Genomic DNA, 27,936 nt, shown 5'->3' on the forward strand with positions numbered 1-27,936 from the left:
CCCCGAGATGGGGAATGAGCCCACCGCTGGCAGCTGGCAGCCTTCAGCCCAAGAGATACAATTTCAGGGCCCAAATAAGACTCCGGTGCCTCTGGTTCTTCAAATTCTCTCCCACACACTGGTCTAAAACTCACTTTTAAGGCTCAGTGTAACCATCCCTGGGATGGGACCACACTTTACAATGTTAAAGAGAAACAGCATGGGATTGGGGGGAGCATTTGTGTGGAACCCACCAGAATCTGTGCTTTACACCTGATCCGTGGCCTCTGTTTTCTCATCTTTAATGTATAAAGCTAATACTGTATGATGATAAAGCTAATACTGTATGATGATAACTAACACTGCTGCTCTCGATGCTTTTTTTTTTAAAAATTTTTTGGCTGCGTTGGGTCTTCGTCACTACACGTGGGCTTTCTCTAGTTGCGGTGAGCGGGGGCTACTCTTGGTTGCGGTGCGCGGGCTTTTCATTGCGGTGGCTTCTCTTGTTGCGGAACACGGGCTCTAGGCACGCGGGCTTCAGTACTTGTGGCACACGGGCTCAGTAGTTGTGGCTCGTGGGCTTAGTTGCTCCGTGGCATGTGGGATCCTCCCGGACCAGGGCTTGAACCCATGTCCCCTGCATTGGCAGGTGGATTCTTAACCACTGCGCCACCACAGAAGCCCCTGGCGCTTTTTACATAAGCTAACTCCTTCTGTGCTTTCAACAGCCTGATTCCCATTTCCTGGCAAGGCGGGCATGTAGGTCAGATCAGCTGCCCAGGGTCACACAGAGTGAGGAGCGAAGCTGGACTCTGAGCTCAGGCGGCAGCGGCCCTGCTCTTGGCCTCAGGTTCTTATGGGAATAATGAGACCTTCTGCTCAGGTGACAGGGCAGGATTAAGAGAGACCCTGCATCTGAAGCTTTTGGCACAAAGCATGAACTCAGTTAATGCTCTTTTCCTTCCTGGCCTTTTGGATTTGTGAGGAGGGAGCCATAGCCTACCTCTCTCAGCAAAGTTCTTCCTTGCACATGTACGTCCTGGATCAGTCTCTGAAGGAAGAATGAAAGGGCAGGTTTTGACGAGGTGGGTGGCAGGACGGAGGGGAGGGGAGCACTAGAAACGGAAGTGCGTATGCGAGGCCGCGGTCAGAGGGCTGAAGCTGTGGCCAGTGCCATGGTTCTCCCAGGGCCTGGCCTGCACACCCAGGTGCCCCCACGCTGGCTGCGGGTTCGAGTCCATGAGAGGGGCTCCGGCTCCTACTGTCCCTTACATCCTGGCATTAGCCTCAGAGACCCCCCCAGCGCCTGGGAGCCCCGAACAGCTGGGAAGCCACTTGTCCCCTTCTAGTGCCGAGAGAGGACAGAGGCTACTCCTTGGGCTGGTGGTGTGGGCGGTGGGTGGAGCCTGGGGAGCTGTTCTGTTCCAGGCCTAAGATAGCCCAGGCCCACACCCAAGCAGTGGCTGCCCTACCCCTGTTCTGGCCTGAGTCAACGACTGGCAAATGGAGAACCAGAAAGAGGTCTCTGTAGGGGCCAGCGGAGCCCAGCTCTCTGATGGAAGGACTCCAAGCCGTGCTGGCACAATTCCGCCAGAACCCGGCTTCACCAACCCAGGCAATCTGGGCAATGGTTACTGAGGTATATTCATTTCTGTTTATCGAGATCACGTGGGCCAAGGCCAGGTGTTCCCTGGGCCAAAACAAGCAGACCTTGACCGGACAACATACCAATGTATTGGTTTCACCATGTTCTCTCTGCATGTCCCTCAGCTCAATGGATACAGCGTGATCAGGGTGGTTTAAGATGATAGATGCACTGCCACACCCTGCTCTGACATTAGTTGTGTGCTCATAGGCACAGCCTGCTTCTCCCATGCACAGGGAAGCGGGGCAGGTTTTTTCCACAAAGTGGACTCACTGAATCCCAATGGCTTGGATGTTTTGGGAGTGGTTGTTTAAAAAATCCTACCCACGGCTTCAGTTTGCTCTCTTATTTGTAAGGACAGTCACAACCCCAGACTCTGGGAGGGATTAATCCACTGTCCTTGTTCGGTTTCTTCCCACATAACCAGCTGAACTGGGCTTTTCTTGTTCAAGATTTGCTAAGGATAGTGGAGCTCCTGCTTCAGTTGCTGGCATTTCAGAAGGGTTCTTGAGATGACAGAACCTTTGCATTCTCGAAGTTTTCATCATCGATGAATATTCATGAAGTGCCCACACCGAGGTTGCTTGCCGTTCTGAACCTAGATAAGAGGGAAGTTTCTTTATTCAATTGCAAAGGATGGGGAGGGGTTTACTCAGTCAACTGTGTTTCTTTTAACTTCTGAAAGCCTTCCTTTTCCTGGAAAAAAAAATGTCACTTTGTTTTTGCAAAGGAAAGAGTAAAGCTTTTGCTAATGCACAGTATTTCTTCAATTATCATTTCGGTTTCTGGACAGGGCTTGTTTTCTGAAACCCTCAAATTACCTTATTCCTTTGCACTAAAAATACTTAGAGTCACTTGAATATTGGTTGAACTCCTGACTGTGGCAGCTTGCAAATTCAACAGATGGTTTCATTTTTTCCGACCCATTCTCTTTCCTTTTTCCACTCCACCCAAGAACAAATCATGCAGACACCACATTGCTGGAGTGAGTCACCAGGGAACCCATCACTGACTGAGTTCTCCACTGCCTGTGGTCTAACACTGCCACCTCGTGGTGAGGAGGGCGTGGCCATCTCCTCTCTCACCATCTCTTACCCCCAGGCGCTCGGGCACTTAAGGCCACATTATGTGCTCTCCAGGGTGAAGACTCTGGGCTGTGGACTTCGCTTTTGCCTCCTGTTTGAAACGCAGTGAACCAGACTGCCTCGACCAAGAAAGCCCTCCCCTGGGAATCGGATGCTTGGAAAAGTGCACGAACTATTCCAGGCCTTTGCAGAAAAATTTAGCCTTAGCAGGAGCTCCTTCAGTGGGGGGCTGGGTTTTAATCTCCTCCCTGCTCCCAGAGGCTCACCCATGGCCTGACACTTGGTAAATACTCCATAAATACTTGTGAACTGACTTCAGTTAGTTTCTGTCATCAACAGTCATGTGCTGGGCACTGTTTTGGGTCCCTGGTTAAGACGAGGTGTCTAGAGTTGTATAAAGGACCGTCGCAGCTCTGATTGGAGTTGAGTTGGAGAATTAGTCCAGGCACAAGAGATGACAATTGCCAGTGTTTTCATTGCTCAAGAAATAACACAGGCAGTAGGAAGCACCCGTGTTTGGTAAAAAAAGAGAGCTCCACCGAGGCTGTGACATCAGGTTCAGCTTTTCTGACTGGTGAGGATTGGGCTGTGCCTTTAAGGAAGTGATAATAGTCCAATCTATCAAGTACCTCCTACCCTGTACCGGTGTCCTTTATGTATATCATTAATTCTCACAGCCTTCAGGGAAATGTTATCACTGTCTATGCAAAGATGAGGAAACTCAGGCTCAGAGGAGTTAAGCAATTCTCTCCAAGGCCACACAGCACTGATCAGGACCAGCGGGTTTGTAATGCAGGCTGGTCTAACTCCAGAACCCATGGCCCTTCCACCACCCACTGCCAAGGAGGAAAGACCTCAAACCTTATCAGGTGTCTTTCTTTGGGCTTAATTTGAAGCAGCTTCCAAAGCAGGCTGCTACTGCTTCTAGGAAGAAAGGGCCAAGTGGGGGAAAGCTGGTGGCCTTGGATACTCTGGGCATGACACTGAACGGGGCCACAGGGTTACTGGGAGCAACCCCAAGACTGGCCAGCTTGCCACCACGAAGGCAGGCTGGGCTGAGGTGTGGGCCAGAGCACGACTGCTGGACGAGCTCCCAGGGCACAGCAGGTGAGCGGCATCCACTGCCAAGCTATGAAAGCCTCGACAATTTCAAATCTCATTATGTGAGCAGTTCATAAAGAGGCCAGTGATTCCAGGCTTGATCTGGAGAGATGGGATCAAAATGGGACTCTAGCAAAGCCGTGCAGGTGGATACACAGTACAGTGGGTAAATATATGAACAAACCATTTTGGGTTGAATCCTGGCTCGACCACTTACTAGCTGGGTGAAGTCACCTCCTCATGGGTTCCCCACCACCACAGGGTTTTTGAAAGATGCTAAATGAGTTACTATATGTGAAATAGAACGGCACCTGGAACTCGGTGCACATATATATTGGGGTTGCTGTCTGTTCTTCTGCCAGCAGAACTTAGCAAAGGCATATACTCTTAGAGTTGTTATCAAGGGTTCAAGTCTGATTAAGGGCCCAAATGAGGCTTAAGTGGACATGTCTAAAGATACTGTTGCTCCTTTGAAAACAGACAAGTCCTTATTGTGTTCAGAATAAGGCTTACGAGTCAGCTGATCAGAATGAGATCTTCCAGCGCCTCCAGCCAAACAGTGACCTCTAGTGGCAGTAGTGCTTATTACTACCTCGTACTGCAAACTATAAGGCTCCTGTCAGGAAAGAACAGATTGTCAGAGTATGGAAACTATTATATTATAATCCGTGAGGGAGGGAGGTTGTCCTGGACTGAAGGACAGTTGTTCTGGAAATTGCAGCCATGAGAAGCCCTAAGAACTGGCAGTGTAGGCATCTTGACCTTCAAAAGTCACTTCATCCCCTCTAAAGCCAGTGCTGATGAGAAAGCCCAAGAACTTCTTATTTTACACTTCCAGAGAACATACAAATGGTGGAATCTTTCGGTAAATCATACATGTGAAGAAAAGTTTTTAAAATGTTCATCTCAAAGCTTAAGGAGGCTCCCACTGGCCATATTTGGGATAATTTGAACAACAAAATACATAATGATAGTAATGAATTACAGCCCACAAAACTAGTCCATTTACAAATGAAGAAATGCTCTTCCTTCCAGTGAGACTCTAACTAATACATGTAGAAGGGATGGTATTATAGAATTAAAAAATTATTTTCTTTCTTTAGTTTGGCTGTGCTGGGTCTTAGTTGCGGCATGCAGGATCTTTTAGTTGAGGCAGGCGGGCTCCTTAGTTGTGGCATGCAAACTCTTAGCTGCGGTGTGCATGCAGGATCTAGCTCCTTTACCAGGGATCGAACCCGGGCCTCCTGCACTGGGAGCGTGGAGTCTTACCCACTGAACCACCAGGGAAGTCCCAGAAAATTATTTTCAGTAAATGTTTCTGGCAAAAATCATCAATGGATGCTAAAGTTAGCAGGCAGAATTATGATGAAAATATATGATCTTAAAGTATCTGATTAATTACAAAGGTAAAAATAGTAACATTTAAGTAGAGAACACTGGCAGACACTACCTTAACACAATGATCAAAGCTGACACCATCAGTAATGGGACAAATCGACATGATATGCCTCCTAAGAGGGTGCACTGAGAGGACACTCACTTCTGTCGTATCAAAACCCATATCTAACCACAAGGAAATTCTGGAAAATCCCCAATTAAGGGACATTCTACAAAACCACTGTTTTACACCGGTGGGCGGGGGGAGAGGAAAAGAATCTTATAGTGATGGATTGGAATCAGAAGTTTCATACAAAAAGGTGTAGAAACAATGACACCCCAATAGCCAGAATTTGGTCCCTCACTTAAAAGAACCTATACTTCTTAAGAGGAGTGGCTCATTCCTAGGTTGAAAGCAGAGAAAGTACCAGGTGAGCCTGGATAATCTTGTTGTACAAGAAAGTAATGTAACGCCCCAAAACACATGGGGGCATATCGAAAGGTCAAAGGAGCTGGCTTAAAGGAGCTTCCACTGGCCTAATTTGGCATGATTTCAACGTCATAATGAATAATGATAGGAATGAATTATAACACATTGAATTTTAAAAATCTATGAATCCATAGATACTGTAAAAAATTAAGGAGGTGGAGGGACTTCCCTGGTGGCACAGTGGTTAAGAATCTGCCTGCCAGTGCAGGGTGACACAGGATCGAGCCCTGGCCTGGGAAGATCCCACATGCCGCAGAGCAACTAAGCCACAACTACTGAGCCTGAGCTCTAGAGCCCGCGAGCCACAACTACTGAGCCTGCGTGCCACAACTACTGAAGCCCGCACGCCTAGAGCCCATGCTCCGCAACGAGAAGCCACCGCGATGAGAAGCCCGCGCACCACAACAAAGAGTAGCCCCCGCTTGCCGCAACTAGAGATAAGTCCATGTACAGCAGCAAAGACCCAACACAGAGGAAAAAATAAAATTGAAGAGGTGAAGGGAAAGCTCTTCTTTTCAGAAGAATAAATGTTTAAACAAGCTAGAATTGGAAAAATCATTTTCCAGCCAAGGCCATGAATGGATGGTAAAGCCACTGGTAAAAACTCTCAAGGAACAGGAAATTCACTCAGTCTTCATGTATAACCCCACAGAGTACAGATTAAAGATACCTTTACAGTAAAGAAATCTGGTAGGCACCGCCTCGGTCAAGTGATCAAACTTAACATCACCGATAGTGGGCCGAATTGACATGTGCCCTCTTAGTGGAACATGATTAGATTCATGTTAAACAGTTAAACAAAACTGTTTAACATGAATCTAATCACGGGGAATTTTCTAGATTAATGTGGCCTAAGAGATACTCAACTAAATACAATAGATAATCTTTGATTGGATCCTGGATCAACCAACCAACCCACAGTTATACAGGACATTACCACAACTGTCTGTTGAATTCAAACGTAAACTCTGTATTACATAACAATATCAGTGTTTAAATTTCCTGAGCATGAGGACAATTGTATTGTGGCTATGTAGGCAAATGTCCTTGATCTTGGGTGTTACATGCTAAGGTATTTAGAGGTGAAGTAACTCAAATCGTTCAGAAAAGAAAAAGAAAAATATGTGTCTACACATAGATACGTAGAGATACGAAGCAAGTGTAGCAAAACATCAACTCTTAATGAATCTTAGGTAATGAATATAAGGGTAGTGCTTGTACTACTCTTACAATTTTCCTTGAAGATTTGAAATTTATCAAACTATCATATTGGGATAAATCCCCAAACAAAAATGTCAAAGTGATGAAAGACAGATGAAAGACAGACAGACTGAGGAACTGTTGCAGATGAAAGGACTAAAGGCATCGTGTGATTCTAGACTGGATCCTAGACCAGGAGAAGGACATTGGTAGGAAAATTGGCAATATTTGAAAAATGTCAGTGATTATAGTTTGGGATCAATTAATTTCCTGACTTTGATAATTATATTGTGACTATGTAAGAGAAATGTCCTTGTTTTTAAGGGAGTATGCACTGAGATACTTACAGGTAAAGGAACATCGTGACTGTAACAACTTCCTCTCAAAAATATCAGATCCATTACATACACATACACATGTGTGTATGAGGGAGAGAGTGATAAAGCAAGTGTGGTAACATGTTAATATTTGGGAAACCTGGGTGAAGGATATACAGGAATTCTTTGTAGTATTTTTGCCAACTTTTTTATGTCTAAAATTATTTCAAAATGAAAATGTTTTTTAAATGTTTCCAATTCTTTCAACATTTTTTTTCTTATGTCCCTGTAGTGAGTTGAATAGTGTCCCCCCAAAATTCACGTCCACGTAGAACCTTAGAATGTGACCTTATTTGGACATAGTGTCTTTGCAGATATAATTAGTTACGATGAGGTCATGCTGGATTAGGGTGGGCCCTAAATCTAATGACTGGTGTCCTTATAAGAAGAGAAGAGGACACATAGAGAAAAAGGCCACGTGAAGACGGAGGCAGAGAATGCAGTGACACAGCTACAAGCCAAGGATTGCCAGAAGCGAGGAAGGATTCTTCCCTAGAATCTTCAGAGAGAACATGGTCCTGCCGACACCTTGATTCCAGTCTTCTAGCCTCCAGAACGGTGAGGGGGAAGACACTTGTTTTAAGTCATCAAGTTTGTGGTAATTTGTTAGGGCAATCTTAGGAACATAATAGCCACCCATCAGCTTAAAACGGCTCTCCGGTCTACAAGGCACCTTATTCTGGCATCCCCAAACCTCCGATGATGTTAAGAATGATAATACCATTATTTATTTAACACTTACTACAAGCCTAACACTGCACTAAGTGTAGTATTATATGCACGATTCCTTTAATGCTTATCTGAATACAGCAGGTTCAATGAGTACTTCACGGCTGGGAAATGGAAGCTTAGAGGGGTTAAGTAGTACGTGCAAACTTAGACAGCAGACCCCAGGCAGTCTAACTCCATAAGCCTCACCATTTCTGCTCCAATATTAGTTCATTATGCCCCGAACGAGCCCCTCCTGTCAGTTTAAACAAGCCTAGTGTGCCCTCTCGGGGCACAGTCCAAGCTGCCCTGAGTCTATAACTCGAATCTTGCCTCAAGGTTACACTGCCTCTTCCTTCTTATCCTTTTAAATCCTTCCCATCCTAGGCCCAGCCCATGGCTCCCTATCCTCTATGAACTTTCCAAGGCGCCTAGGCCACACCGGTCCCTCTTCCTTCATGAACTCAGCCCTCAGTGTACTGCTTGCTTGGACCTAAAATATACTCAGGATTACTTTGGATGTTACTTGGCTTTTAAAAAAAATTGTTTGTCTCCACCCGGATAGCAAGTATCCTGCAAGCAGGTATTAATTATATGCAGGTTATCTGCCACATACCTGAACATGAAGACTTTCGCTACCCTTATATCTCTAGGTAGAAACCTATCATGAAAGCTATCATCAGGTGTATATGCAATTACAGTAGAAACTTGACATTTGCAATTCGACTGTTTTCAAGTTCGCTGACTCTCACTTTCAATCGTGTGTAAGATGTAGTCTGCTACAACAAAAAGACCACAAATAAATGCTGAGGAGGATGTGGAGAAAAGGGAACCCTTGTACAGTATTGGTAGGAATGTAAATTGGTGCAGCCACTGTAGAAAACATTATAGAGGTCCCTCAAAACCTGAAAATAGAACTACCACGTGATCCAGCAATTCCACTCCTGGGCATAGATGTGAAGAAAATGAAAACATTAATTCGAAAAGATATATGCACCCCAGTGTTCACAGCATTATTTACAATAGCCAAGACATGGAAGCAACATGTGTCCATCAACAGATGAATGGATAAAGAAGATGTGACATATATATATATATATATATATATATACATATACACACACACACACACACACACACACAATGGACTACTACTCAGCTGTAAAAAGAATGAAATCTTGCCATTTACAACAACATTGATGGACTTGGAGGGTATTAAGCTAAGTGAAATAAGTCAGAGGAAGACAAATACTGTATATCACTTACGTGTGGAATCTAAAAAATAAAACTAGTGAGTATAACAAAAAAGCCTCATAGATGTAGAGAATAAACTAGTGGTTACCAGTGGGGAGAGGGAAGGGGGAAGAGGCAAGACGGGTAGGGGATTAAGAAGTACCAACTATTATGTATAAAATAAATAAGCTACAAGGATATATTGTACAACACAGGGAATATAGCCAATACTTTATAATAACTACAAATGGAACGTAACCTTTAAAAATTGTGAATCACTATGTTGTACACCTGAAACTAATATACATCAACTATACCACCCCCATATATATGTGTATATACATACGTGTGTGTGTGATATTGTCCAATGAATGAAACTTGATTTGAAAAAAGCCCAAGAAAAGAATATATCTTGAGTGGAAAATTAGTTTTGTAATTTAGGGTGGAATACTGAACCTCAGGGTGGCTTAGCGTTATGATGTGCCTTGTGCTCATCATGTGTCATATGCTCTATGTAAAACCAGGAAGAATCCACTTGTGGAATTTTCCTGTAAGTGCTCCAGCAATGAAACAGCTGCTCGAGTGAGAAATTCCAGTTTGAAAAGGTAAACCACATTATACTGCGGGTAACTAGTGGAGAGATGTCAGGCACGGTAAACAGTCTGATTTTCAACTGACCCAGGAGCCTATACAAACAATGCCACATTCACAGATGTGGGGATTCATATAGGTCTTGGATATCCTTCGAGATGTCAGGGGTCTACTGCAACGTTCAGGCAGGTAACATCAGTGAGCAAAAGGCATAGGATCCAAGAAAGATACCACCGTCCACACAGTGATAAATGCAAACTGACACCTGCTTTGCTGTTGCAATTAAGAGGGAGTAGACAGAACTGTAACACACTGTAGTGTGCACACCACAACCAGAGGGCTGCTGGGTGCTACTCAGTTGTTGCCTTGAGGGATTGTAGATCTCACGTATTCTAATTTTTATTAAAAAGTTGGAGGTCTAGGTTTTTATGTATTTCCAATTTAAAAATGCTAGCAGCTAGTTCACTAAAACAAACATTGCACAAACCAAATACCCGTGGCAAGGTAAGATTCGGCCCACGGCCCACCAGTTGGCTACCCCTGGGCTGTAGTTTATCTGTCTGCCCCCTTTTGTCTGTGAGCTCCAGGACCCTAGAACCCAGTAAAAGGAATATACACATTCACTGAAGGGCAGTTGGAATAAGAACAGGCACTCAAACTTGAAAGATGAGGGCTTAAAAGTCCCATTCAGCCAATTGTGTATGTGAAATTCATTCATTCCTCACTATGTATTGCATATCCTAGTACAGGCCAGGCACTGTTGTAGGATTAGGTAAGGGCCATACAGTAATGAATAAATCACATTTCTGCTGCTCTCTTGAAGCTTATATTCTAATAAGAGTCAATGATAAAGTAAAATAAGGTAATTTCAGGTAGTGGCAAGCATTATGAAGTTAATGTTAGCAAGGAATACAACGTTGATGGGAGTTGTCAAGAGGGGCTTATTTCTGGAGAGGGGACCTGAATGATGAAGCCTATCATACAAGATATGGAGGAAAAGCATCCCAAGCAGGGAGGACAGCAAGTGGGAAGGACCAGGAATAGATGTGCACATTTGAGGAAGAGGAGGAGAGGTTGACGGAAGCAGCTGGCAGGGGTCAGATCACATACAGCTGGAGTCAGGGGTCTGTAGAGTGAAATGAGAAACCACTGCAGTTTTATGTATTAGAACAACATGGGGTTAACGTTTCCAATACATCATTAGCTACTGTTTGAAGGGCCGTGGCAAAGACGTACAGATAGAAATGCTACTACACCTACTCCTGAGGTGACAGTTGATAGAGAAGAGGAATTTGATGACATACAACCAGGCAGCGTAGGAATTTCCTGTCCTTAGGACTGGGTTAGAACTATCCTGAGCAGAGGTGGCAAAAGCAGAAGGGTCAAGAGGACAGCTGCAAGCCAGGAGGCTGGTGTTTATTTCATGCTTTCATTATTCAAATCTTGTACTGTTCAGATTCAGAGCTGATCTCAGTGAGGCAGCTTTCTGAAACGGCTGTATTTTGAACTGTGTTCATAGGAAACGTAGAATTCAAACTTCTCTAAGTAGTAGGGTGCTTTCTAACATGACTTGTTTGGATTGCAGAGGTAAAAATAGAACCCCCTTACGTCTAACACACATACTGCGCACAATGCTGGGAGGCAAGGGCCAGTTTGCAGACAAGAGGTTAAATAACTTGCCACATCACCTTAGTAGAGGAATGACTTGAATGCAGAGCTGACATGGAAGCCCATGTTCCTTTTATTCCAGAAATGGACAAAGTTCAAACGGTTACAAAGTCAAGCTGTGCCTTCCAGCCACAGGAGTGGCTACTCTTAAGGGACACGAGGGGATCAAGGCTGGACCTAGAATTGATCATTACTTTTGGAGCCAAGAGGTGGGTACTCGACTCTGCCCATGAAAGGGCTTGTATTAAGAATCATTAGGATGAATACTAAACATCTTATTTGTAGATTTACAGCTGCAGTGGAAAACAAAGGTGAGTGGACAGACACAAAATGGGGCGCGTACATACAAGGCTGTTGAAGTACAAGCAGTAATGTATTAACATCAGGAACTTGGTGAGATACCTGGTGAATGAGGCCGCAATTTAGTAGGTTTCAGAATAACACATAGCCTGGGTTCCCAGACTTCTGAACTTCAGTGAAAAGAAAAATTAAAGTTACCAAGCCTTGAGATCTACAAGGAACAGAAAAATGTGTTCAGGGACACCATAGGGTTACAATCAGCCAACCCAGAATATGGAAAATTCCAAGACAAATGACCCAATTTCTTTAAATTTCACGGAAAAAAAAAAGATGGACAATCTGTGATTTAAACCAAATATAGACCTTGTTTGAACAAACCAATTATGAAAACAAATGAGAGATAGTAAGGGAAATCTGAATACTAAGTTAGACATTACTGTTACTTTAAGTATAATAAAAATACTATGGACGTTTAAAAAGCCCTTACCTTTTGGACTGAAATACGTGATGAAATCATTTGTCTGGGACTTTCTTCCAAGTAAGGGTGGGAGGTGGAATGGTGAGTTGGTGAGGTATAAGCAACGTTGCCTGACCTAGAATTGATCATTACTTTTGGAGCCAACAGGTGGGTACCCGCCTTTCCCCCAAGTCTGAAAATTAAGTTTTTCAATTTGGGTACAGCAGCATAAGGTTGTCAAGCTCTTGACAACCTAGAAAACGGATTCAGTAACAGCACAAGACAAAAATTAGGACACAAGGAAAAGTTATCATCCCAATGCAATGTCTAACATGCAACCCTCACCTCACACGCAGCTGTATCCTCCATACCTTCCGTCTTCACAAAACCCCTTCACCCGCGTACTATTTCCAAACAAGGATAGGGTAGGTAAAAATTTCTACACTATTAAGAATTCAGGATTAATTTGTTAAACAGGGCCTTGACATTTGCCTGTGCCTTTCTTCATGCCAGTCTTGTAAAGGAAACTGTTTGCTATTTAGAGGCAGTTTAATAAGCTCTGCACAAATACTGTTACAGTTCAGCAATTGTATCATAAAAGCACATGTAGAAAGAACACTCTAAAAGAACTGTTTATCCTTCCAGAAGTTGCTCATTCATACTAGGCCGTGTTAGTTTTTATAGTCAGAAATGTAACTGATTAAGGATCATACCCGACATTTCTATATCCAAGTGAATCTTGTCTCCCTGTGAGGCTTTCTACTTTTTCCAGCCCCAATGCCCGCCACTGCTGAAATGTGTTCGGAAATCCTTGGAATCCTCTTCAGAAGCTGTAAATATTCTTTTTAAACATCCTTAGTGGCAGTAAGTCTTCATCTCTTTGTGGGTGTATGTGATTTTTTTGAAACAGCAACAAGTCACTTGGAGCCAAGTCTAGTGGACAAGGTAAGTAATCAAGATGGGTGAAAATTTTAATGGAAAATTTTAACTATAAAGCAGTATTTTATTTATCATGGCCTTTACGATAACTCTCCATGTGAATAATTCTAAAAATATTCTTTTGGCTATGACTTCTGGCTTTTTTTCTTTGTGGTCAGACTTGACTTTTAACAGCCAGCCCGAGGGGTGGGCGGCTCACCTTATTACTTAGCTCTCCTAGCTTAGATAAAAAGCGTCATACCTCAAGAAAAATGTTAACGCTCAGTAGTTGTCTCTAACTTGCTGTCACGTTGAAAGTTCTGGTTTGCTCACCCTTGCAAATAGTACTTAAAATCGACTTAAAATAACCTTGTGGTGCCATTTATGTGCAAATCAAGTTTTGACTTAGTTTCATGCTACAATGAAACATTTAATGTTACATTGTTAGGGCACACCCATTTGTTTTCCATATATAGAGATTTCTATGATAGCTCCCAATGCAGGTAAGAATTACATTTTAATAATCTCCAACTTTATGTAACGGAAGAAAGAACAGGTCTGTCAGAAAATCAGTACAGCCATTTTACTATTAAAATTTTTCTTTTTAATAATTTATTTAAATAAGATGTATGAAGCAGTTTAGAAAAACAAGATTTGTATTTTATTTCCTTGTAAAAATCTTTACACATGCAGACAAACCAGTGTTAAGAAAGTATTCACCATCATTTAAACAAATAACCACTTAAATAGAACAGTGTCTGCAGTTTCATCTGTATAAAAATAAGATACATTTTTACAGAATTCACGCTCCAGTTCTTATAGCAATAAACAATACACAACTATAATAATTACAATTGAACCTGACCATGGTTTTCAATTAGATACTGCTAGGGCATTTTATGTGCAAAAAAAAAAAAAAAAAAAAAAAACCAAACATAGTTCTTTTCAAAAGAAAATGTCCTCAGTGTTTCTAGAGATCTAGAGAATTTTAAGAAATCAAATCCTAATCAGTTTGCTTTTAATTGTTTGTCTCAATTATGAGTCCATACATCACACTGTAGATAGCCAAAATCAGAAGTTGATGCAGGCTCAAATGAAGAAAGTCAGCGCCTGTGCCTGCCATGTCCTGAGCGACTGCCACCATGGTGCTTGCCTTTATGAGACCTCTCAAAGGAGCGAGATCTTTCACGCCTGTCCCTATGGTGTCCCCTTTCATGCCTGTGTTTCTTGACAGCGTCTGAGTGATCCCGAGACTTGCTCTGAGATCGAGAACGAGACTTTTTCCTTTTATGACCATGTCTATTTGAACTTTTTAAATCATCTCTGGTATGCTTGGCTTTAAGGTGAGGAGAACCATGATTATGATGTCTTCTTGGGCTTTCACTGTGACTGCGGGACCTGCTTCTTGATCTCGAGCTGTATGTTCCAGATCGACTCCGCCTATTATTATAACTTAGATAATAAAAATTTGAGGTTTAGATTCAGTTTCTACTGGGAACAGATTAGTTTTGGTGGTGCTCATCATAGCAGGTTCAAAACAAAACTATCGAATGGTGTCAGTAACAGGCCAGACTGAAGACTTTTATTGTATTTCCCCACCCCTCGCTACCTCTCCTCAAGCCTGTTTGCATATTAGACAAATCTTGAACAAATTTACTGCATGTCTATATTCCAAGGAGGGGAGTAATTAATTTTTAGTGCCCTAGATAGCTATTTATTGAATTATCTCCCACACGCTCAAAAGAACCACTGAAGAGCCACAAGTAGCTAGCCATTAATTATAAAGCTAATTAGTGAAGATTCTTTGGCTATGACTGTCCTGATTATTGGTTATTAATTATTAAGTGGTCAGCCAGGCCCTACACTTCAAAAAACGTGGACAAAAACACAACAGAATGCCATACATACACCACCACAAAACAAAAAGCCACATGCCTACAGAGAGTATTTCCAAACTCATTTCTCACAATTTACCTCATATTAAAAGACTAAATCTAGCCTAACTTTGAAAACAGTCTATGTGCAATTTTTTAAAAAAGCCAGAACCTTTACTCCAAATAAGACTGCTTTCGCTAAGAGAGTATTTACTTACTGTCTTCTTGGAGTATGTGATCTAGAACGTGATCGTGTTCTTGACCTTGATCGACTTGCACTTCTGCTATTTCTACTTCTTTTGCTGTCTTTTCTTACACTTAAAAAAAAAAAACCCACACAATATTTTAGTTGCATACTAAGTTATGTTAGAAATTAAAGACATAAAAAGATTCCTCAGGCCATTTTTCTAACTCAAGTATACTCACCCATTATAAGGGCTTTTGGAAGCCTGTTGTCTATCCTCAGGTTCTTTTTTGACTGTTTTCACATTAACAGAGATCGGCGACTTCTCTTCAGCTTTTACTTCTCTTGGTGATGCTGTTAAAAAACAAAACAAAACAAAACATAAGGCATGTTAACTATTAGATTTTACAGAGGACCAATTTTGTTTCTAAATGTGACTCCAAATACCATCCAAGTATCATTCCTCAGTTGGCTGTCATGAGAGAAAACAGTAATAGCTTAACATCTTTGTTTCCATGCAACTGTTAAGTGCTAAAGCTTTCTAATAACATCTTTGTTTCCATGCAACTGTTAAGTGCTAAAGCTTTCTAATAACTATACACCTTCAGTACTCAAGTCATTTCAATCCTGAATTAATCTTACATGGTTTAGAGGCTGGAGAAAATCCACCTAGGGTTGAAAGGGCTGGAGTTCCATCGGGATTCAATCCCTTTGCTTTTAATTTGGCTTCTTGTAAGGCCACTTTTCTTTTCTCTACTTCTTTTTCCAGCAATTCATAGTTTGGCTGTTGAAGAAAGTGAAGTTAGTACTTCTCTTTTACAGAAGTTTAGATTCTTAGCACTGACAAAATATTAACACAAACACTAGTAAACAGAATTACCTTTTTTCTGGTATAAAGCCTGAGCGTTTCTATGCAGATTTCCTGGATCTCCTCTTCGGTAGTACCAAAAAGAAGAAACCAATGAGGACGAGTTGGCAATGGAATCTAAACCATAAGAATAGAATAGTTTAGATGAAATTTTCACTGTTTTTATTAGGAGAACTGATACTTCTTGTGATTTATCCTGCAGGACTATAGAATATATATATCAGGCTATATATATAACCTACCTGAAGAGCTCTAGCTGCAAGGTAGATGCAAGCACATGCTATAGTCTCTGGTTGAAATCGAACAAATACATTGGTTCGAAGACTGTCATTCATGTAATTCCTGAAAAATATTTCAACCATAAGCTTTGTATGTAAATAAACCAGTTCTTCTGAAGCTTACATAAAATTGGAGACTCAATCTACTTTATTCTTTTTTCTTCTCATATTTTTATCTTCAATATTCTAGCATATAACAATTCTTAGCTCAAAAATCAGTAAGAGGTAAGAATTTAACACTAGAATCATTCTTCATGTCTCCTATATATAAGCAAAGTCCTTTAAAATAATTCTTTATTATTCCAAATAGAACGTAAAGTTTTTTAAAAACATATTTCTATGAAAAGCAATGAAAGTCAGTTCTGACATGACTAGTTTCAGAAATAAACCTCTCCAACAATACTTCAAGCCATTAATTACTGACCATCTCTCTCCTTTATCCACAATGAAAAGCAGTGTCAATCAAGTTCTTTCAAAAACTCAATACTGTGAGAGGGGTAAAAAAGGCATTTTCAGTAAGCACTCACCAAATTATATTTAGAAAGCTAAGTAAGCTACTTCAGAAAACCTGGGTTGGGAAGTGAAGAGCAAAAAACACATACAACAGCCTTGTTTACATACCTTTTTGTGACTAAGTATAAATAAAAGCAGTAACTACTTCAGTTAATAAATTACTGGACTTTTATATTAGTGAACCCTCCCCACAAAATTCCTAAAGTATTGAAGAAATTTTACAAATAGTTCAAAAGGTTAACTAAAAGACTATTTCTTAAAATTCCTTACCCATGAAAACTGCTAAAAATGTTTTATAGAACATATATTAAAAAATATCATGCACTTTATAAAAGTAATGAGACTTTTCTAGTATTACTAATATTGAGCCCAAAAATAAGCATGGCAGTCATAAGTCCAGAACATAAGAATTACATCACTTAAGTACTGCACATCATCAACAGTCTTAAGACAGTAGTTGTGGCTGAACCACGAACTCGTTTTAACTTTAAATAAGTCAGCACTGCAAATCACACAAAGTTAGTTCTAAAGTGCTATGTTAATATTAACATCTCTTAAAAATGAAGTACTTCTTTCTTCTAATACTATTGCCTCCAATAGCCCAGCAGCTATGAATTCATCAAGTATGGATGGTAACGGTGCCCACCTTAAGCTGCCATCTCCTTTGGTAGAATTCATGCTATACATACCAAAAAAAAATTAGAAATCTAGTCAAACTCCTAATAAAAATCATTTAATTCATAATGGCTGGACAACAAATCTATCAAAAATGAACTATTCATTTTGATAGTTACAGGTATACATTAAATACATAGGCATGTTGAAGAGTTACTTCTAGAAGCAAATATACAAATCCTTTTGACACCCCGACAGAACTAGAAGATGCTGCCAGATGGATATGGACCACTTCAGTGAATCTCGGATGAGAGCTTGCACTGGATTGGCTGGAGAGCAGGGCAGCCAATCAGGCCATCCTGAGGTCATGGGCTGAAGTGCAGAGGGCAGAGTTCTATGACTTACCATCATGGACTACCCTTTAATTAAAGAGTAGAAAAAAGAACAAAGTTAAATTGAGTTCTCCATTAAAAGTAATTAGTCAAGCCAAGAAAACAGGAAGCAGAAATAAGCATTATTTACCTTTTCATTAAAAAACAAAAAAACAAAAAGCACCAAAACAAACTCATCTCATTATTTTGGAAAGGGAAAATGAAACTTACTTTATTTCTGCTTCTGTTTTCCTGGCTAGGAAAGAAATGTAAAAAAGCAACTTACCAGGCAGTTTGAACCAGGGTTTGATTACGTTCACATTCTAAGACTTGTAAATACATAACAATGATCTGAAGGACAAGGGAAAAAAACTCAGTTTAGCATACTGGTGGTTCTTTCAGAGTACAGAGTTCAATGAACATAAGTAACTGAAAATGTTAGATGCAAGTTTTAATTCTTCTATAAACTGTATAAATAATACAGACCAACTAAAATGTACCCGAGAGTCAATGTAGGTTATTATGCTACTAGAGTTCATACGGAGACATAATGTTCCAAAATTGTGCAGGAAAAAAGTGGAAATTAAATCAGTTAACAACAGTATCTAAGTTTCATGTGACAGGAACTGATTATTTCATTTAATTTCCCAAGGTAGAAAAACCCTAGAGACTGCTATGTTTTTAAAGTTACACAATGGGTATGATACATATTATGTATGTACAACTCAGAGTGGGTAAGTAATCAAACACTAATATTTCTACAGTGAAGCTTATCACACTAAAGTGTGATAAATTAAAAAACTCATATAAATGAGTTTACCTCAGTTCTGATCTTTCTGGACCTATATTATCATCACTCTCATTTTACAATTTTAAGAGATGTGGACTCTGAGAAACAGATATCTGCCTAGGTCACACAGCTAATGGCAGAAACAAGTTTCTATGTGCAGATGGTCCTGCCCCCAGAGCACCTGTTCTCTTAACCATTGTGCTACGGCTTATGTTGAGCATATGGAAGCCAAGAGACACTGGAGAAACCTAAGAACATTCAATAATGCTAATAGTGAGCAGCCACGCTCAGCATTTCACGATGCAACAGGGTAGCATACTGTCAGATACTTCTGCAGATACACGTATTATTTATTCCTTGGCTAATATCTAAAAATCTCCGTTTTCTAGGTATGGAAACTGGGTTACCTCAGAAGCAAAAAGAACAAAATAAAGAGTAAAGATTTGAACCCAAGTCTTTTCAACTCCCATTTTACTGATAAATATCAATATCCCAAAAGTTGCTTTTTACAACCAACTCTCAAAATATAAATTCATGTAAAATAACATTTTAAGAAAACCCCTAATACTTACGAATGTTATTTCTGTATTCTACAACTCACCTTATGGGGATGCTTGACATGAACACAAAATCCCAACTCCTTTAGCACCCTCCTCTCTGCTTTGATAACTTGATTTTTGGTGTTAATGTAGTTCTGATCAAGGATCAGAGGGCTTGGCGTCCTATAGTTTGTAAGAAATAAAATCAAAACTGTTTTGCACATCCAAAAAATTTTATTTGTGGCATCTCCATTTTCCCTTCCAACCAACTATTGGCAACAGAAACCAGCTTTTTAAACTCCTGCAAACAAGTTAAAAGCATTAATCTTGTGCTGTCCAAGTTATGCTAATTAAATATATACTTTCTAGACTTAGTTCCTTGTTTACTAACAAAACCCTGCAATGAAAAAAATTCACTCTAATGCTCTTAGATACATCCTTGTTGATTTTCTTCATCCAGATATTTTAGGTATATGTATTAGGTGATAGCCTGATTTATTTCCACAAACCTCATTAGTCTCCATAGACTCCAGAAACAAAACTAATGTGCTCTTGAAAATACGTATTATAAAGACCTCATAAGATTATAGTGATTTTACTCATTTTATAAAATATCAACTCTTGGCTAGTTTAAAGCCAAAATTAAAATTAGGGGAAAAAACGGTGGGTAGCTAATTCAGATTCCCCTAAATGGGCAATTTGTTTAAATAAACTGGTCTAAGAATCTCTGTTAAAGAAAATAATCTGGAAACTATAGATTCAGCTCAATTACCAAAGAAATGTTTTAAAAATCAGATTTAAAATTCTAAGTGATCGATAAAAACCAGGCCAAAATCTGGTCAGAGTTGTCATTATTAGGTAGTAACTTTAGTATGCAATGGCAAAAGAGATGGGAAGACCAACCATAATGAAGAAACTAGAAGAGTACTCAAGGTCTCTGTGCCAGACTAAATTATGATAGCTTCAAAAGTTATGATGCAGAAGGCGATATATCAGTGGTTCAATGCTTTGGGAAAAAATGCTTTCAATTAAAACATCTTTAAGTCTTAAAATTGAAAACTAATTTCTTAATGAGAAGTCAGTCAGGACTTAGACTTTCACTTTAAAGCCTATAAAATGTCCCAATGTCCTTCATTTGAGACATTCTTAGATCCAACCAACAAACAATAATTTTTATTAAGACCCTGATAAGGTGTGTATCTGGGTAGAACAATTAAATACTCTTCCCCAAACTCAATTCATTTTCAGCCAAAAGATTCAGGAGTTCTTGCCCTGGGCAGAACACAACATTTTAAAAAGACAGTCATTCTGAACATTGCCCCCACTTATAACTCATTTTACCATGCACACCAATCCAGAAAAATTTAAGCCCATGTTAGCCAAAACCCTAGATATCCATTTGAAGATCAGAAAACAGTCTGAAATAAGCTACATTACCCTGTAGTGATATGCTACCAGAGTAAAAACAATCAGCTACCATATTTATTTTCCATTCTTCCTCCTATTTCAAATTATAAAACTGGAATGCTTAAACTATTTTTAGTTATTCTATACTATACGATTTCTATCAAGTTGGATATAAGACAAAAGTTGGCAAAGCTGACAAGATGGAAAATAGCATGTTAACAACATTTAAAATGGCGTTCACTCAGTTCAGTTCTTTTACAGCTTTGAGAAATGTGGCCACCAATTGGGGAGGGAGCTGATTTCTAACATAAAAACATAATAATGAACCCATTTTTATCAGGACAAATAGACTACAAGTTCATTCTTCTTTGGAAAAAAATCAAATTTAACTCAAATGAAAACATATTCCAAAGATCTTAAGGTTTATGATTTTTCAGATGTTAAAACAGAAAATTTGGAAAAAAAGTCAAATCTACTTAAGACTTTTTAACCAATGGACTAGTTATCTGATGGCCCCTTCATCAGGCATTCATTAGGAGACAGAATACCTCTGGTGTTATAGTTGCGCATCACCTTAACCCTTAATGTGCAACTCAAACAGTAAACTGCACCATTAGAATCCTTATAAAATTATTATAAAAGCAGTTTTGTCTCACTTTTTCCCACTTATGTTGAACAAATTCATTATACCTCTTACTAAACTTGCTTTAAGAGTAGATTTCAAATTCTGTTAAAATTAATTTTCTTGCAATCAACCAACTAAACATCTGAATTATGGCTATTAGTCCCAAATCAGGTTTAATCATTAATTCTGCTTACGTGAATTACTTCCCATCCTTTCTACCACAATCTTTACTTTCCCATTTTTTTGTGTCAAAATCCCAACATTAAACCAATTAAGGAAACCAAACTACTATCTACTATATATAATTCCACTAAGTACACAGCTTATTGCTTAGGCCTACTACTACCTGTACTCTTCAAAGTTAACTTTGTAGGTGTATAATCTGATACCTTCTTTTTGTTCAGAACTGGTTTTACCTCACAAATCAAAGAAGGCTCGATGAATATATAATTTACACTACTTACAAAGACTATTTTGTATCAGAAGTAGAAAAACGTGTCCCCATATAACAGCAGTAAGAAAAGATTCAAACTGCCTAAGCAAATGGTTTCTTTAAAGTATCAATTAGTACCTTACATGGTAACAAGTACATCAAATTGAATTAAGGCTTACTAGAATTGCTTCCTCCCCAATTAGGTAAACTTTCCTTTCCAATAAAAGTTTGAAGAGGGGCTTCCCTGGTGGCGCAGTGGTTGAGAGTCCGCCTGCCGATGCAGGGGACACGGGTTCGTGAAGATCCCACATGCCGCGGAGCGGCTGGGCCTGTGAGCCATGGCCGCTGAGCCTGCGCATCCGGAGCCTGTGCTCCGCAACGGGAGAGGCCACAGCAGTGAGAGGCCCGCATACAGCAAAAAAAAAAAAAAAAAAAAAATTTGAAGAGGTAACATTTTAAAATCTTTTTAAAAGAAACCATCTGTTCAGAAAACAATTTTCATTATCAAAAAATACCCAAACCTAACTCTACCTACCTCCTCCGCTTTTAACTTGGTCAGATTTTTCAGATTAGTTTATATGAAAAGAACGATTTTCAAATTTTAGTCTTAGTATGAAATTCTGGGTTCTGGTCATTTGACGTTTATTATCTGGTCTCTCAGAATAGCTATTTTTCCTTCAGCATGATCTTGAAATACAACCACAACAACAAATTTAGGAGAAGATCCAAACATGGTTTGTCTCACTGACGTAGTACAAAGGACCAAGAAAATGAAGAACAAGTTCTTTAAGAGACTATACTTAAACGAGATCAGTTTACAAGAAGGCAGACTGCTACTCAACCTAAAGAAATTTGTAATTCCTACCTCAAAAGGACATTTTTTCTTTAGCAGTGTTTCAACAGTTTTCGAGCCACCAAAATAAACTGCAGAGGAAGGCTGGACTAAATGACAAGATCTCTTCCCTTCCAACTCTAATCTATGATCTATATGCATGTTGAAAATACCACACCATATTCACCAATGAGTGGGTTGCACCAGGCTTCGAATATTTGTCTTCTTTTAGAGAAGCCTTATAGTATGAAGATAAGTGCCTTAAAACTACATAAAACTCTTAATTTGCTGGGAGTATGCTACATCTCAAAAGCAAATTATAATTGGAAACTACTGAAACAAAAAAGCAATCTTACTTTTTAAAATTCAGCCATTTATTCTGAGCTTAAAAAACCATTCTCAAACTACAAAAAATTGAAGAGAGAGGAAAAAAAATCCAGGATGGGGCTTGGGCATTAGTTCTTCCTAAAAGCTCCTCTGGTGATTCTAATATGTAGTCAGGACTTAAATACAGTGACCTAAAGTCTACAAAAACGATGCCTCTGTTATTACCAAGGTCACATTTCAATTTAAAGCTATTCATAAACCAAATTAAAATAAATAGCACCAATAAGACAGAATGATATATACTTTACCTAACTAAAGTGTGATATTGATAGCACTTTCTAATAACATTAACCTATGCAAAAAATTACTATAGTTCTAATAACTTGGACAGCAAAGACAAACGCTTGTAACAAGAAACAGGAGTTTTTCTAAATGGTTCACCAGTGGCCAACCTGTTAGTCCCCGATTCCAGTGACCTATTCTCAGAGCACTGGCTTCTCCTTGGGGATTTTCGATACTTCACTCACTGTTGCCATGACGACAGCTTCATCGCTATGTACCACTCCACATCACCCAGGCTTTGGTAAATGTAGCTGGTCGCTGTATAGTCGGTTGCAAGGGAAAAAAGAGTTGAAGTTAATAACATATACAAGCTACCTGTCTGAGTAAACTTGTAATATGCACAGAACACTTTTACATCCTGCCTTAAAAAAAAAGACTTCCATGCAATTAACAACTCCTTTTAAATTTCATGCTATAATCAGACTTCTAAGATTGAGACACAATCAATTTCTCTGCGATAATGACCAAAAGAAAAGGAAAAAAAAAAAAAAGCCACAGTTACATCAGACAGGACAGTCAAATCAGGTGAGATGTTTTAAATTCCAAGGTTTTTATAGTTAAGAGGACCTACTCTGAAATCAAGGAAGACTACTCAAAGAAAAATTTTCAAATACATAATACTAAATGATAATAGTTAGCTCAATGGTCCAAAGAATACTAACAAAACTATTTCCTTTAAGCAAACACAGAATCCTCTGATGAAAGGTACAAAACCTTTTTATTAGTGTCATTTTGTTTAAACACCCTGAAGAATCACCTAGATCTAAATATGTTTTAGCTCAGACCATGCTAAATACCAATTTGAAAACTTCCCAATTTTCAGGGATTCCTCACTAAGAAGCTAGAAGACATTTTTAAATGAAAACCAAAAAAATTAGTCTATCCCTGGAAATGGTTACGGTTAATGAGAAAAGATGGCAGAGTAAAGAATGTAGAAAACTGAAAAATGCTGTGAAAACTATCTGGGTAGCAATGTTTCAGATTTTAAGATTACTACTGGCTTGTCTCTGAATAATTCCATTACTGCCAACTTACAGACTCAGCAAATAAAGACCACTCACGCAAGATACTAATTGGGTACTAACCGTTACCCAACCCCAAAACGACTTAAAATCCTTTTGTAACTAACTTCCTTTCAAATTCAGTAGAAGTTTATCTAACATCACAACAATTCCTTAAAAAGTGAACACGAGAACTAATCTACACCACATATATTCTTCTGTAGCATGTACTAGAGATCATCTACAGACAAAAGCACCGCAACTGAAACTGTTTGGTACCGCCTCACACGAACACATGAAGTGTTAGCAGGTATCCACGACACCTAAAAGACACCACTATTTGGGTCTCTATTTTCTTATAAGATCAGATAAATGGGCCTTACCTAAATGCAACCCACTCACTGACACTGTCATCTGACCAAAACAAAATACCTGTTTAATCCCTTTGACTCCAAACTTTATCATCCTGCAGTCCTTTCAGATCCAGTATTATAGGACACATCGTAGTTCAATGTTGAGAAGTATTCTAACAAAAGCCAACCTCAATTGATAAGGAATTAACTGGGACTTCCCGTGGAAAAACAATCTACACAAAATTTTGCCACAGTATTAACTTGAACTGCAGTGTTTACACTTCCAGCCTTCAGTCTTCCAGAGAACGGAGGAGAAAAATAACTTACAGAATACACTCACACTGGAGTCAAACGTATTCCCTTTCTTGTTTAATCTTAAACCACAGGACTGGCTTCACAGCACTGTTAGGATTGTCCATAAACGCAACTGCCTCTACAAACTTTAGATAACTGGTTAATTGTGATTTTTCAAATTAAGTATCAGCGAACCTATGAGAATTTTAAACACCTAAATTAAAGTCAGTTTTCCCCTTGCATCGGTTTTAACTTGAGAGGAAAGAATGTTTTGATCTGATGATTGGTGCACAGCACAGTAGTATCAAGAGATCTGTGTTCAATAATGCCAATCTTACCTTTTTCCTCTTAACTGGCGGAGATGGTGAAATACATTAATCACATCTCTTATTCTTCTAGGTGCTTCTTCAATTTTTGATGCAAGATTAATACATGCCATGGCAACAATCTGAAAGAACCATGATCCAATAAAAAGTTGTTAGATTATGGCACTACAGAGTACTGCTAGAAAAAAGTGCCCCTCTCAAAGTCTAAGGAACTTATCCTGTTGAAAAAACTTTAGGACACAGCTGAGAACTTTAGGACCTTTGGTGAAATGAAATCGCAGTTGACATTTCTAGGCCATAGGCTTACCGGCTATGCTAGCGTAACGCTTTCTTTTTATTGCTTAATCCCCCTTAATTGTGAATCCAGAGCCAAGCTCAATCTCACAGCAATTTTGCATTTGGTTGAAAATTCTAATTCGTGATAACAGGGCACCTGGGCTCAGGATCCATCTTCTGGTTCTAAAACACTTTCCTAAAGTCCCTACTTCCCGGTGGGTGAGAGCTAGGTACAAAGGCCTGAAACTAACCACTCCCTTTCTGGAAAAACTGGCTGCTGACACCACCTCCGCCCTCCTTCCCATTTCCGGATGAAAAAAAAATCCCCTTTCACCCGCCCCCGCTCTGCTTACCTCGAAACTGTGCTTGACGAAAGATTTGGAATAGAAAAAACGATGAAACAACACCTGCCCCGTTGCCATCGCCACCTGCAGACAAGAGAAGAACGGAAGCGCAGGGGTCAGGCGGGCCCGCACCAGGCGCCGCCGCCATTTTGTGCCGCCGCCGCTCGCTCCCCTCCCCCTCCCCACCGCGAACAGCTCCCGTCCCCGTCCTCCCGTCGCCCGGCGCCCTCCCGCTCTCGACATGCCCGGGCTCCGACTGGGACCCGCGGCTAGAGAGCCCCAAGGGGACACCCCCAACCCTGCTGGGACCTGGCGGTACCGGGACGCAGCGGAGAGGGAGGCGCAGCAGGTCGGCCCGGGGCCGGAACACTGACCTGCGGCAGCCGAAGGAGAATGCCGGCGGCCTGGATAAGCTCGCAGCCCAGGATGCGCAAGTCCGTCTCGCTGGGCAGGTCGAGCCCGTCCTGCATGGACGGAGTGGGCGAGAGCCGCTCCTCCGGAATCAGCGAGTGGTCGATGGTGAGCGAAACTTCCGAGTACAGGCGGTCGCCGATTAGGATCCCTCCCGTCGTGGTCGTCGTTGTGGTCGTCGTGCCGGAGCTTGAGCCGCCTGCGCTCGGGGCGGCCGACGAGGCGGCGGCGGCGGCAGCGGTCGCGGTGGGGTGAGGCCCGGACGCCATGGTCTCAGCGAGCTGCACGCACGCCCAACGCAGCCGGAACCCGGAGAGAGACTAACCAGCGTCCTCGGCGCGACGGATATTCCCGTGACCGCCGGGTTCTGGGCCGCTTCACGCAGCGTGCGCTTCCGCCCTGACGTCACCACGCCCCTCCGGCGTGCGCCAACTAGTCCCTTCAGGCCTCGACTCCGCCCGCGGCGCCCCAACCCTGCGCTGGCCCGGGAGCGGCGGGGCGCTCGGGTGACCTGGGTTCCCTCTCCGCTGGGCCTCCAGAATGGTCGAGGAGGTGATCTATTTTCTAAAACAAGCCCAAGCCGCCTCGTTTGTAATATTTTTAACCACAAGTATAATAAGGGAGGCTAACAAGATAGCTTTACAAGATACCTTATCACCAAGTTCGAGTCTGCAAAATTTACTGTAACCCCTGCGCGTTGACAACTTGTCTAGAACGTGCGTCCCTGTGCTCCCGTCTCTCTTCCTCTCCTAACTTTTCGCATTTAGGTGGCGCAGTTTCGGCGAGCACAAAAGGGTCGACCTTCTCCCACATTGGCGGGTGGAAGTGGCTACTCCGATGTCGTGTACGGACGAATTTGTAATTTAAAGTGACCCGCAAGGAATCTGGAGAAGGGTGCTTTACAGTATTTTTAGAAAACAGGAATGTTAACTACTTCGGCTCAAAAAAAAAAAAAAAAACCTCCCCGATGAGCGTGTGGTTCACAGGGGTTTCGAAGTAAGGCGAAGGCTTCGTATTGACTGGGAGGGCGGCCGCTTTAGCAGCTTCGCTTGCGAAACTCAGTCCTGAGCCAGTGACAACGCCACAGCTTTCGCTAATCTGGAAAATCCCTAGTTTCCAAAAATAGTCTTAGGGCGAGACTTCACAGAGGTAATTTGATTATGCCTGGGGTCTATGTATTCCTGCGTGGTTACTCCAATTAGGTAGTATGGGAGAAATAAAATCTCCTTTGTATACATATTTTTCCCTCTGTGATATTAGCAGTTCTTCAAATTTCCTCAAAATTGAAGTAAAAACAATGATACTGATCCAGACTACTAGAAGCTAGAGTGGGAGGAAAAGGAGTAGGTCTTGATTTAGTCCAGCCATTTTTTGTCCCTTGCCTGGACCTCGGAGACGTCCAGGGATGAGCAGTCCCATTGCCTTTCTATTACATAGCTCAGTTTTAAGGCTTAGTTTAATTATAGAAAATTGAAGCCTGGATCTGTAGAACAAAGGGAGTTTGAATACATTGAAATATTTGTCAGTGATGTCACTAAAGCAAAACATATTCAAGGGACTTCCCTGGTGGTCCACTGGGTAAGAATCTGCCTTCCAATGCAGGGGACGAGGGTGAGGAACTAAGATCCCACGTGCTGCAGGGCAACTAAGCCCGTGCGCACTACAGCCCGAGCCGTAACTATAGAGCCTGTGAGCCTTCACGCTCTGGAGCCTGTGCGCCACAGCTAGAGAGAAGCCTGCGCGCCACAACGAAAGATCCTGCATGCCACAACGAAGATCCCGTGTGCCACAGCTAAGATCCGAT

General features: G+C 41.0%; 1 protein-coding gene across 4 annotated transcripts; it reads right to left on the reverse strand.

Moving 5' to 3' along the window:
* Window positions 1-1,578: 1,578 nt before the first annotated feature.
* On the reverse strand, window positions 1,579-27,936 carry CCNL1 (cyclin L1). Of its 4 annotated transcripts, XR_014015835.1 has the most exons (12): window positions 26,096-27,936; window positions 25,731-25,805; window positions 25,114-25,223; window positions 19,224-19,344; window positions 18,119-18,183; window positions 16,298-16,397; window positions 16,068-16,172; window positions 15,830-15,971; window positions 15,430-15,541; window positions 15,222-15,320; window positions 12,925-13,144; window positions 1,579-2,222 (listed from the first exon to the last, which is right to left on the reverse strand). XR_014015835.1 is itself a non-coding variant. In XM_081234099.1 (11 exons), exons 1-11 carry the CDS (start codon window positions 26,399-26,401, stop codon window positions 13,129-13,131), a joined length of 1,251 nt encoding a protein of 416 aa, XP_081090225.1. In that variant the 5' UTR covers window positions 26,402-27,936; the 3' UTR covers window positions 10,967-13,128. The 4 variants fall into 4 exon arrangements, 3 of the variants coding, with proteins under 3 accessions (XP_081090225.1, XP_081090224.1, XP_081090226.1); XM_081234099.1 differs by lacking the exon at window positions 1,579-2,222 and having other exon boundaries at window positions 10,967-13,144; XM_081234098.1 differs by lacking the exons at window positions 1,579-2,222; window positions 12,925-13,144 and adding an exon at window positions 13,768-14,581 and having other exon boundaries at window positions 26,096-27,932.

Source organism: Mesoplodon bidens (assembly GCF_964165515.1).
Source record: "Mesoplodon bidens genome assembly, chromosome: 5".
Taxonomy (NCBI): Eukaryota; Metazoa; Chordata; class Mammalia; order Artiodactyla; family Ziphiidae; genus Mesoplodon; species Mesoplodon bidens.

Excerpts from the sequence above, each read along its gene's own strand:
- CCNL1 (XM_081234098.1), bottom strand. The coding sequence starts at position 26,401 with ATGGCGTCCGGGCCTCACCCCACCGCGACCGCTGCCGCCGCCGCCGCC. Across the intron at positions 19,345-25,113 it reads CGCCAGTTAAGAGGAAAAAG|GACGCCAAGCCCTCTGATCC; the intron begins GTAAGATTGGCA and ends TACAAACTATAG. Across the intron at positions 15,972-16,067 it reads GGCTTTATACCAGAAAAAAG|CCAAACTATGAATTGCTGGA; the intron begins GTAATTCTGTTT and ends TTTCTTCAACAG.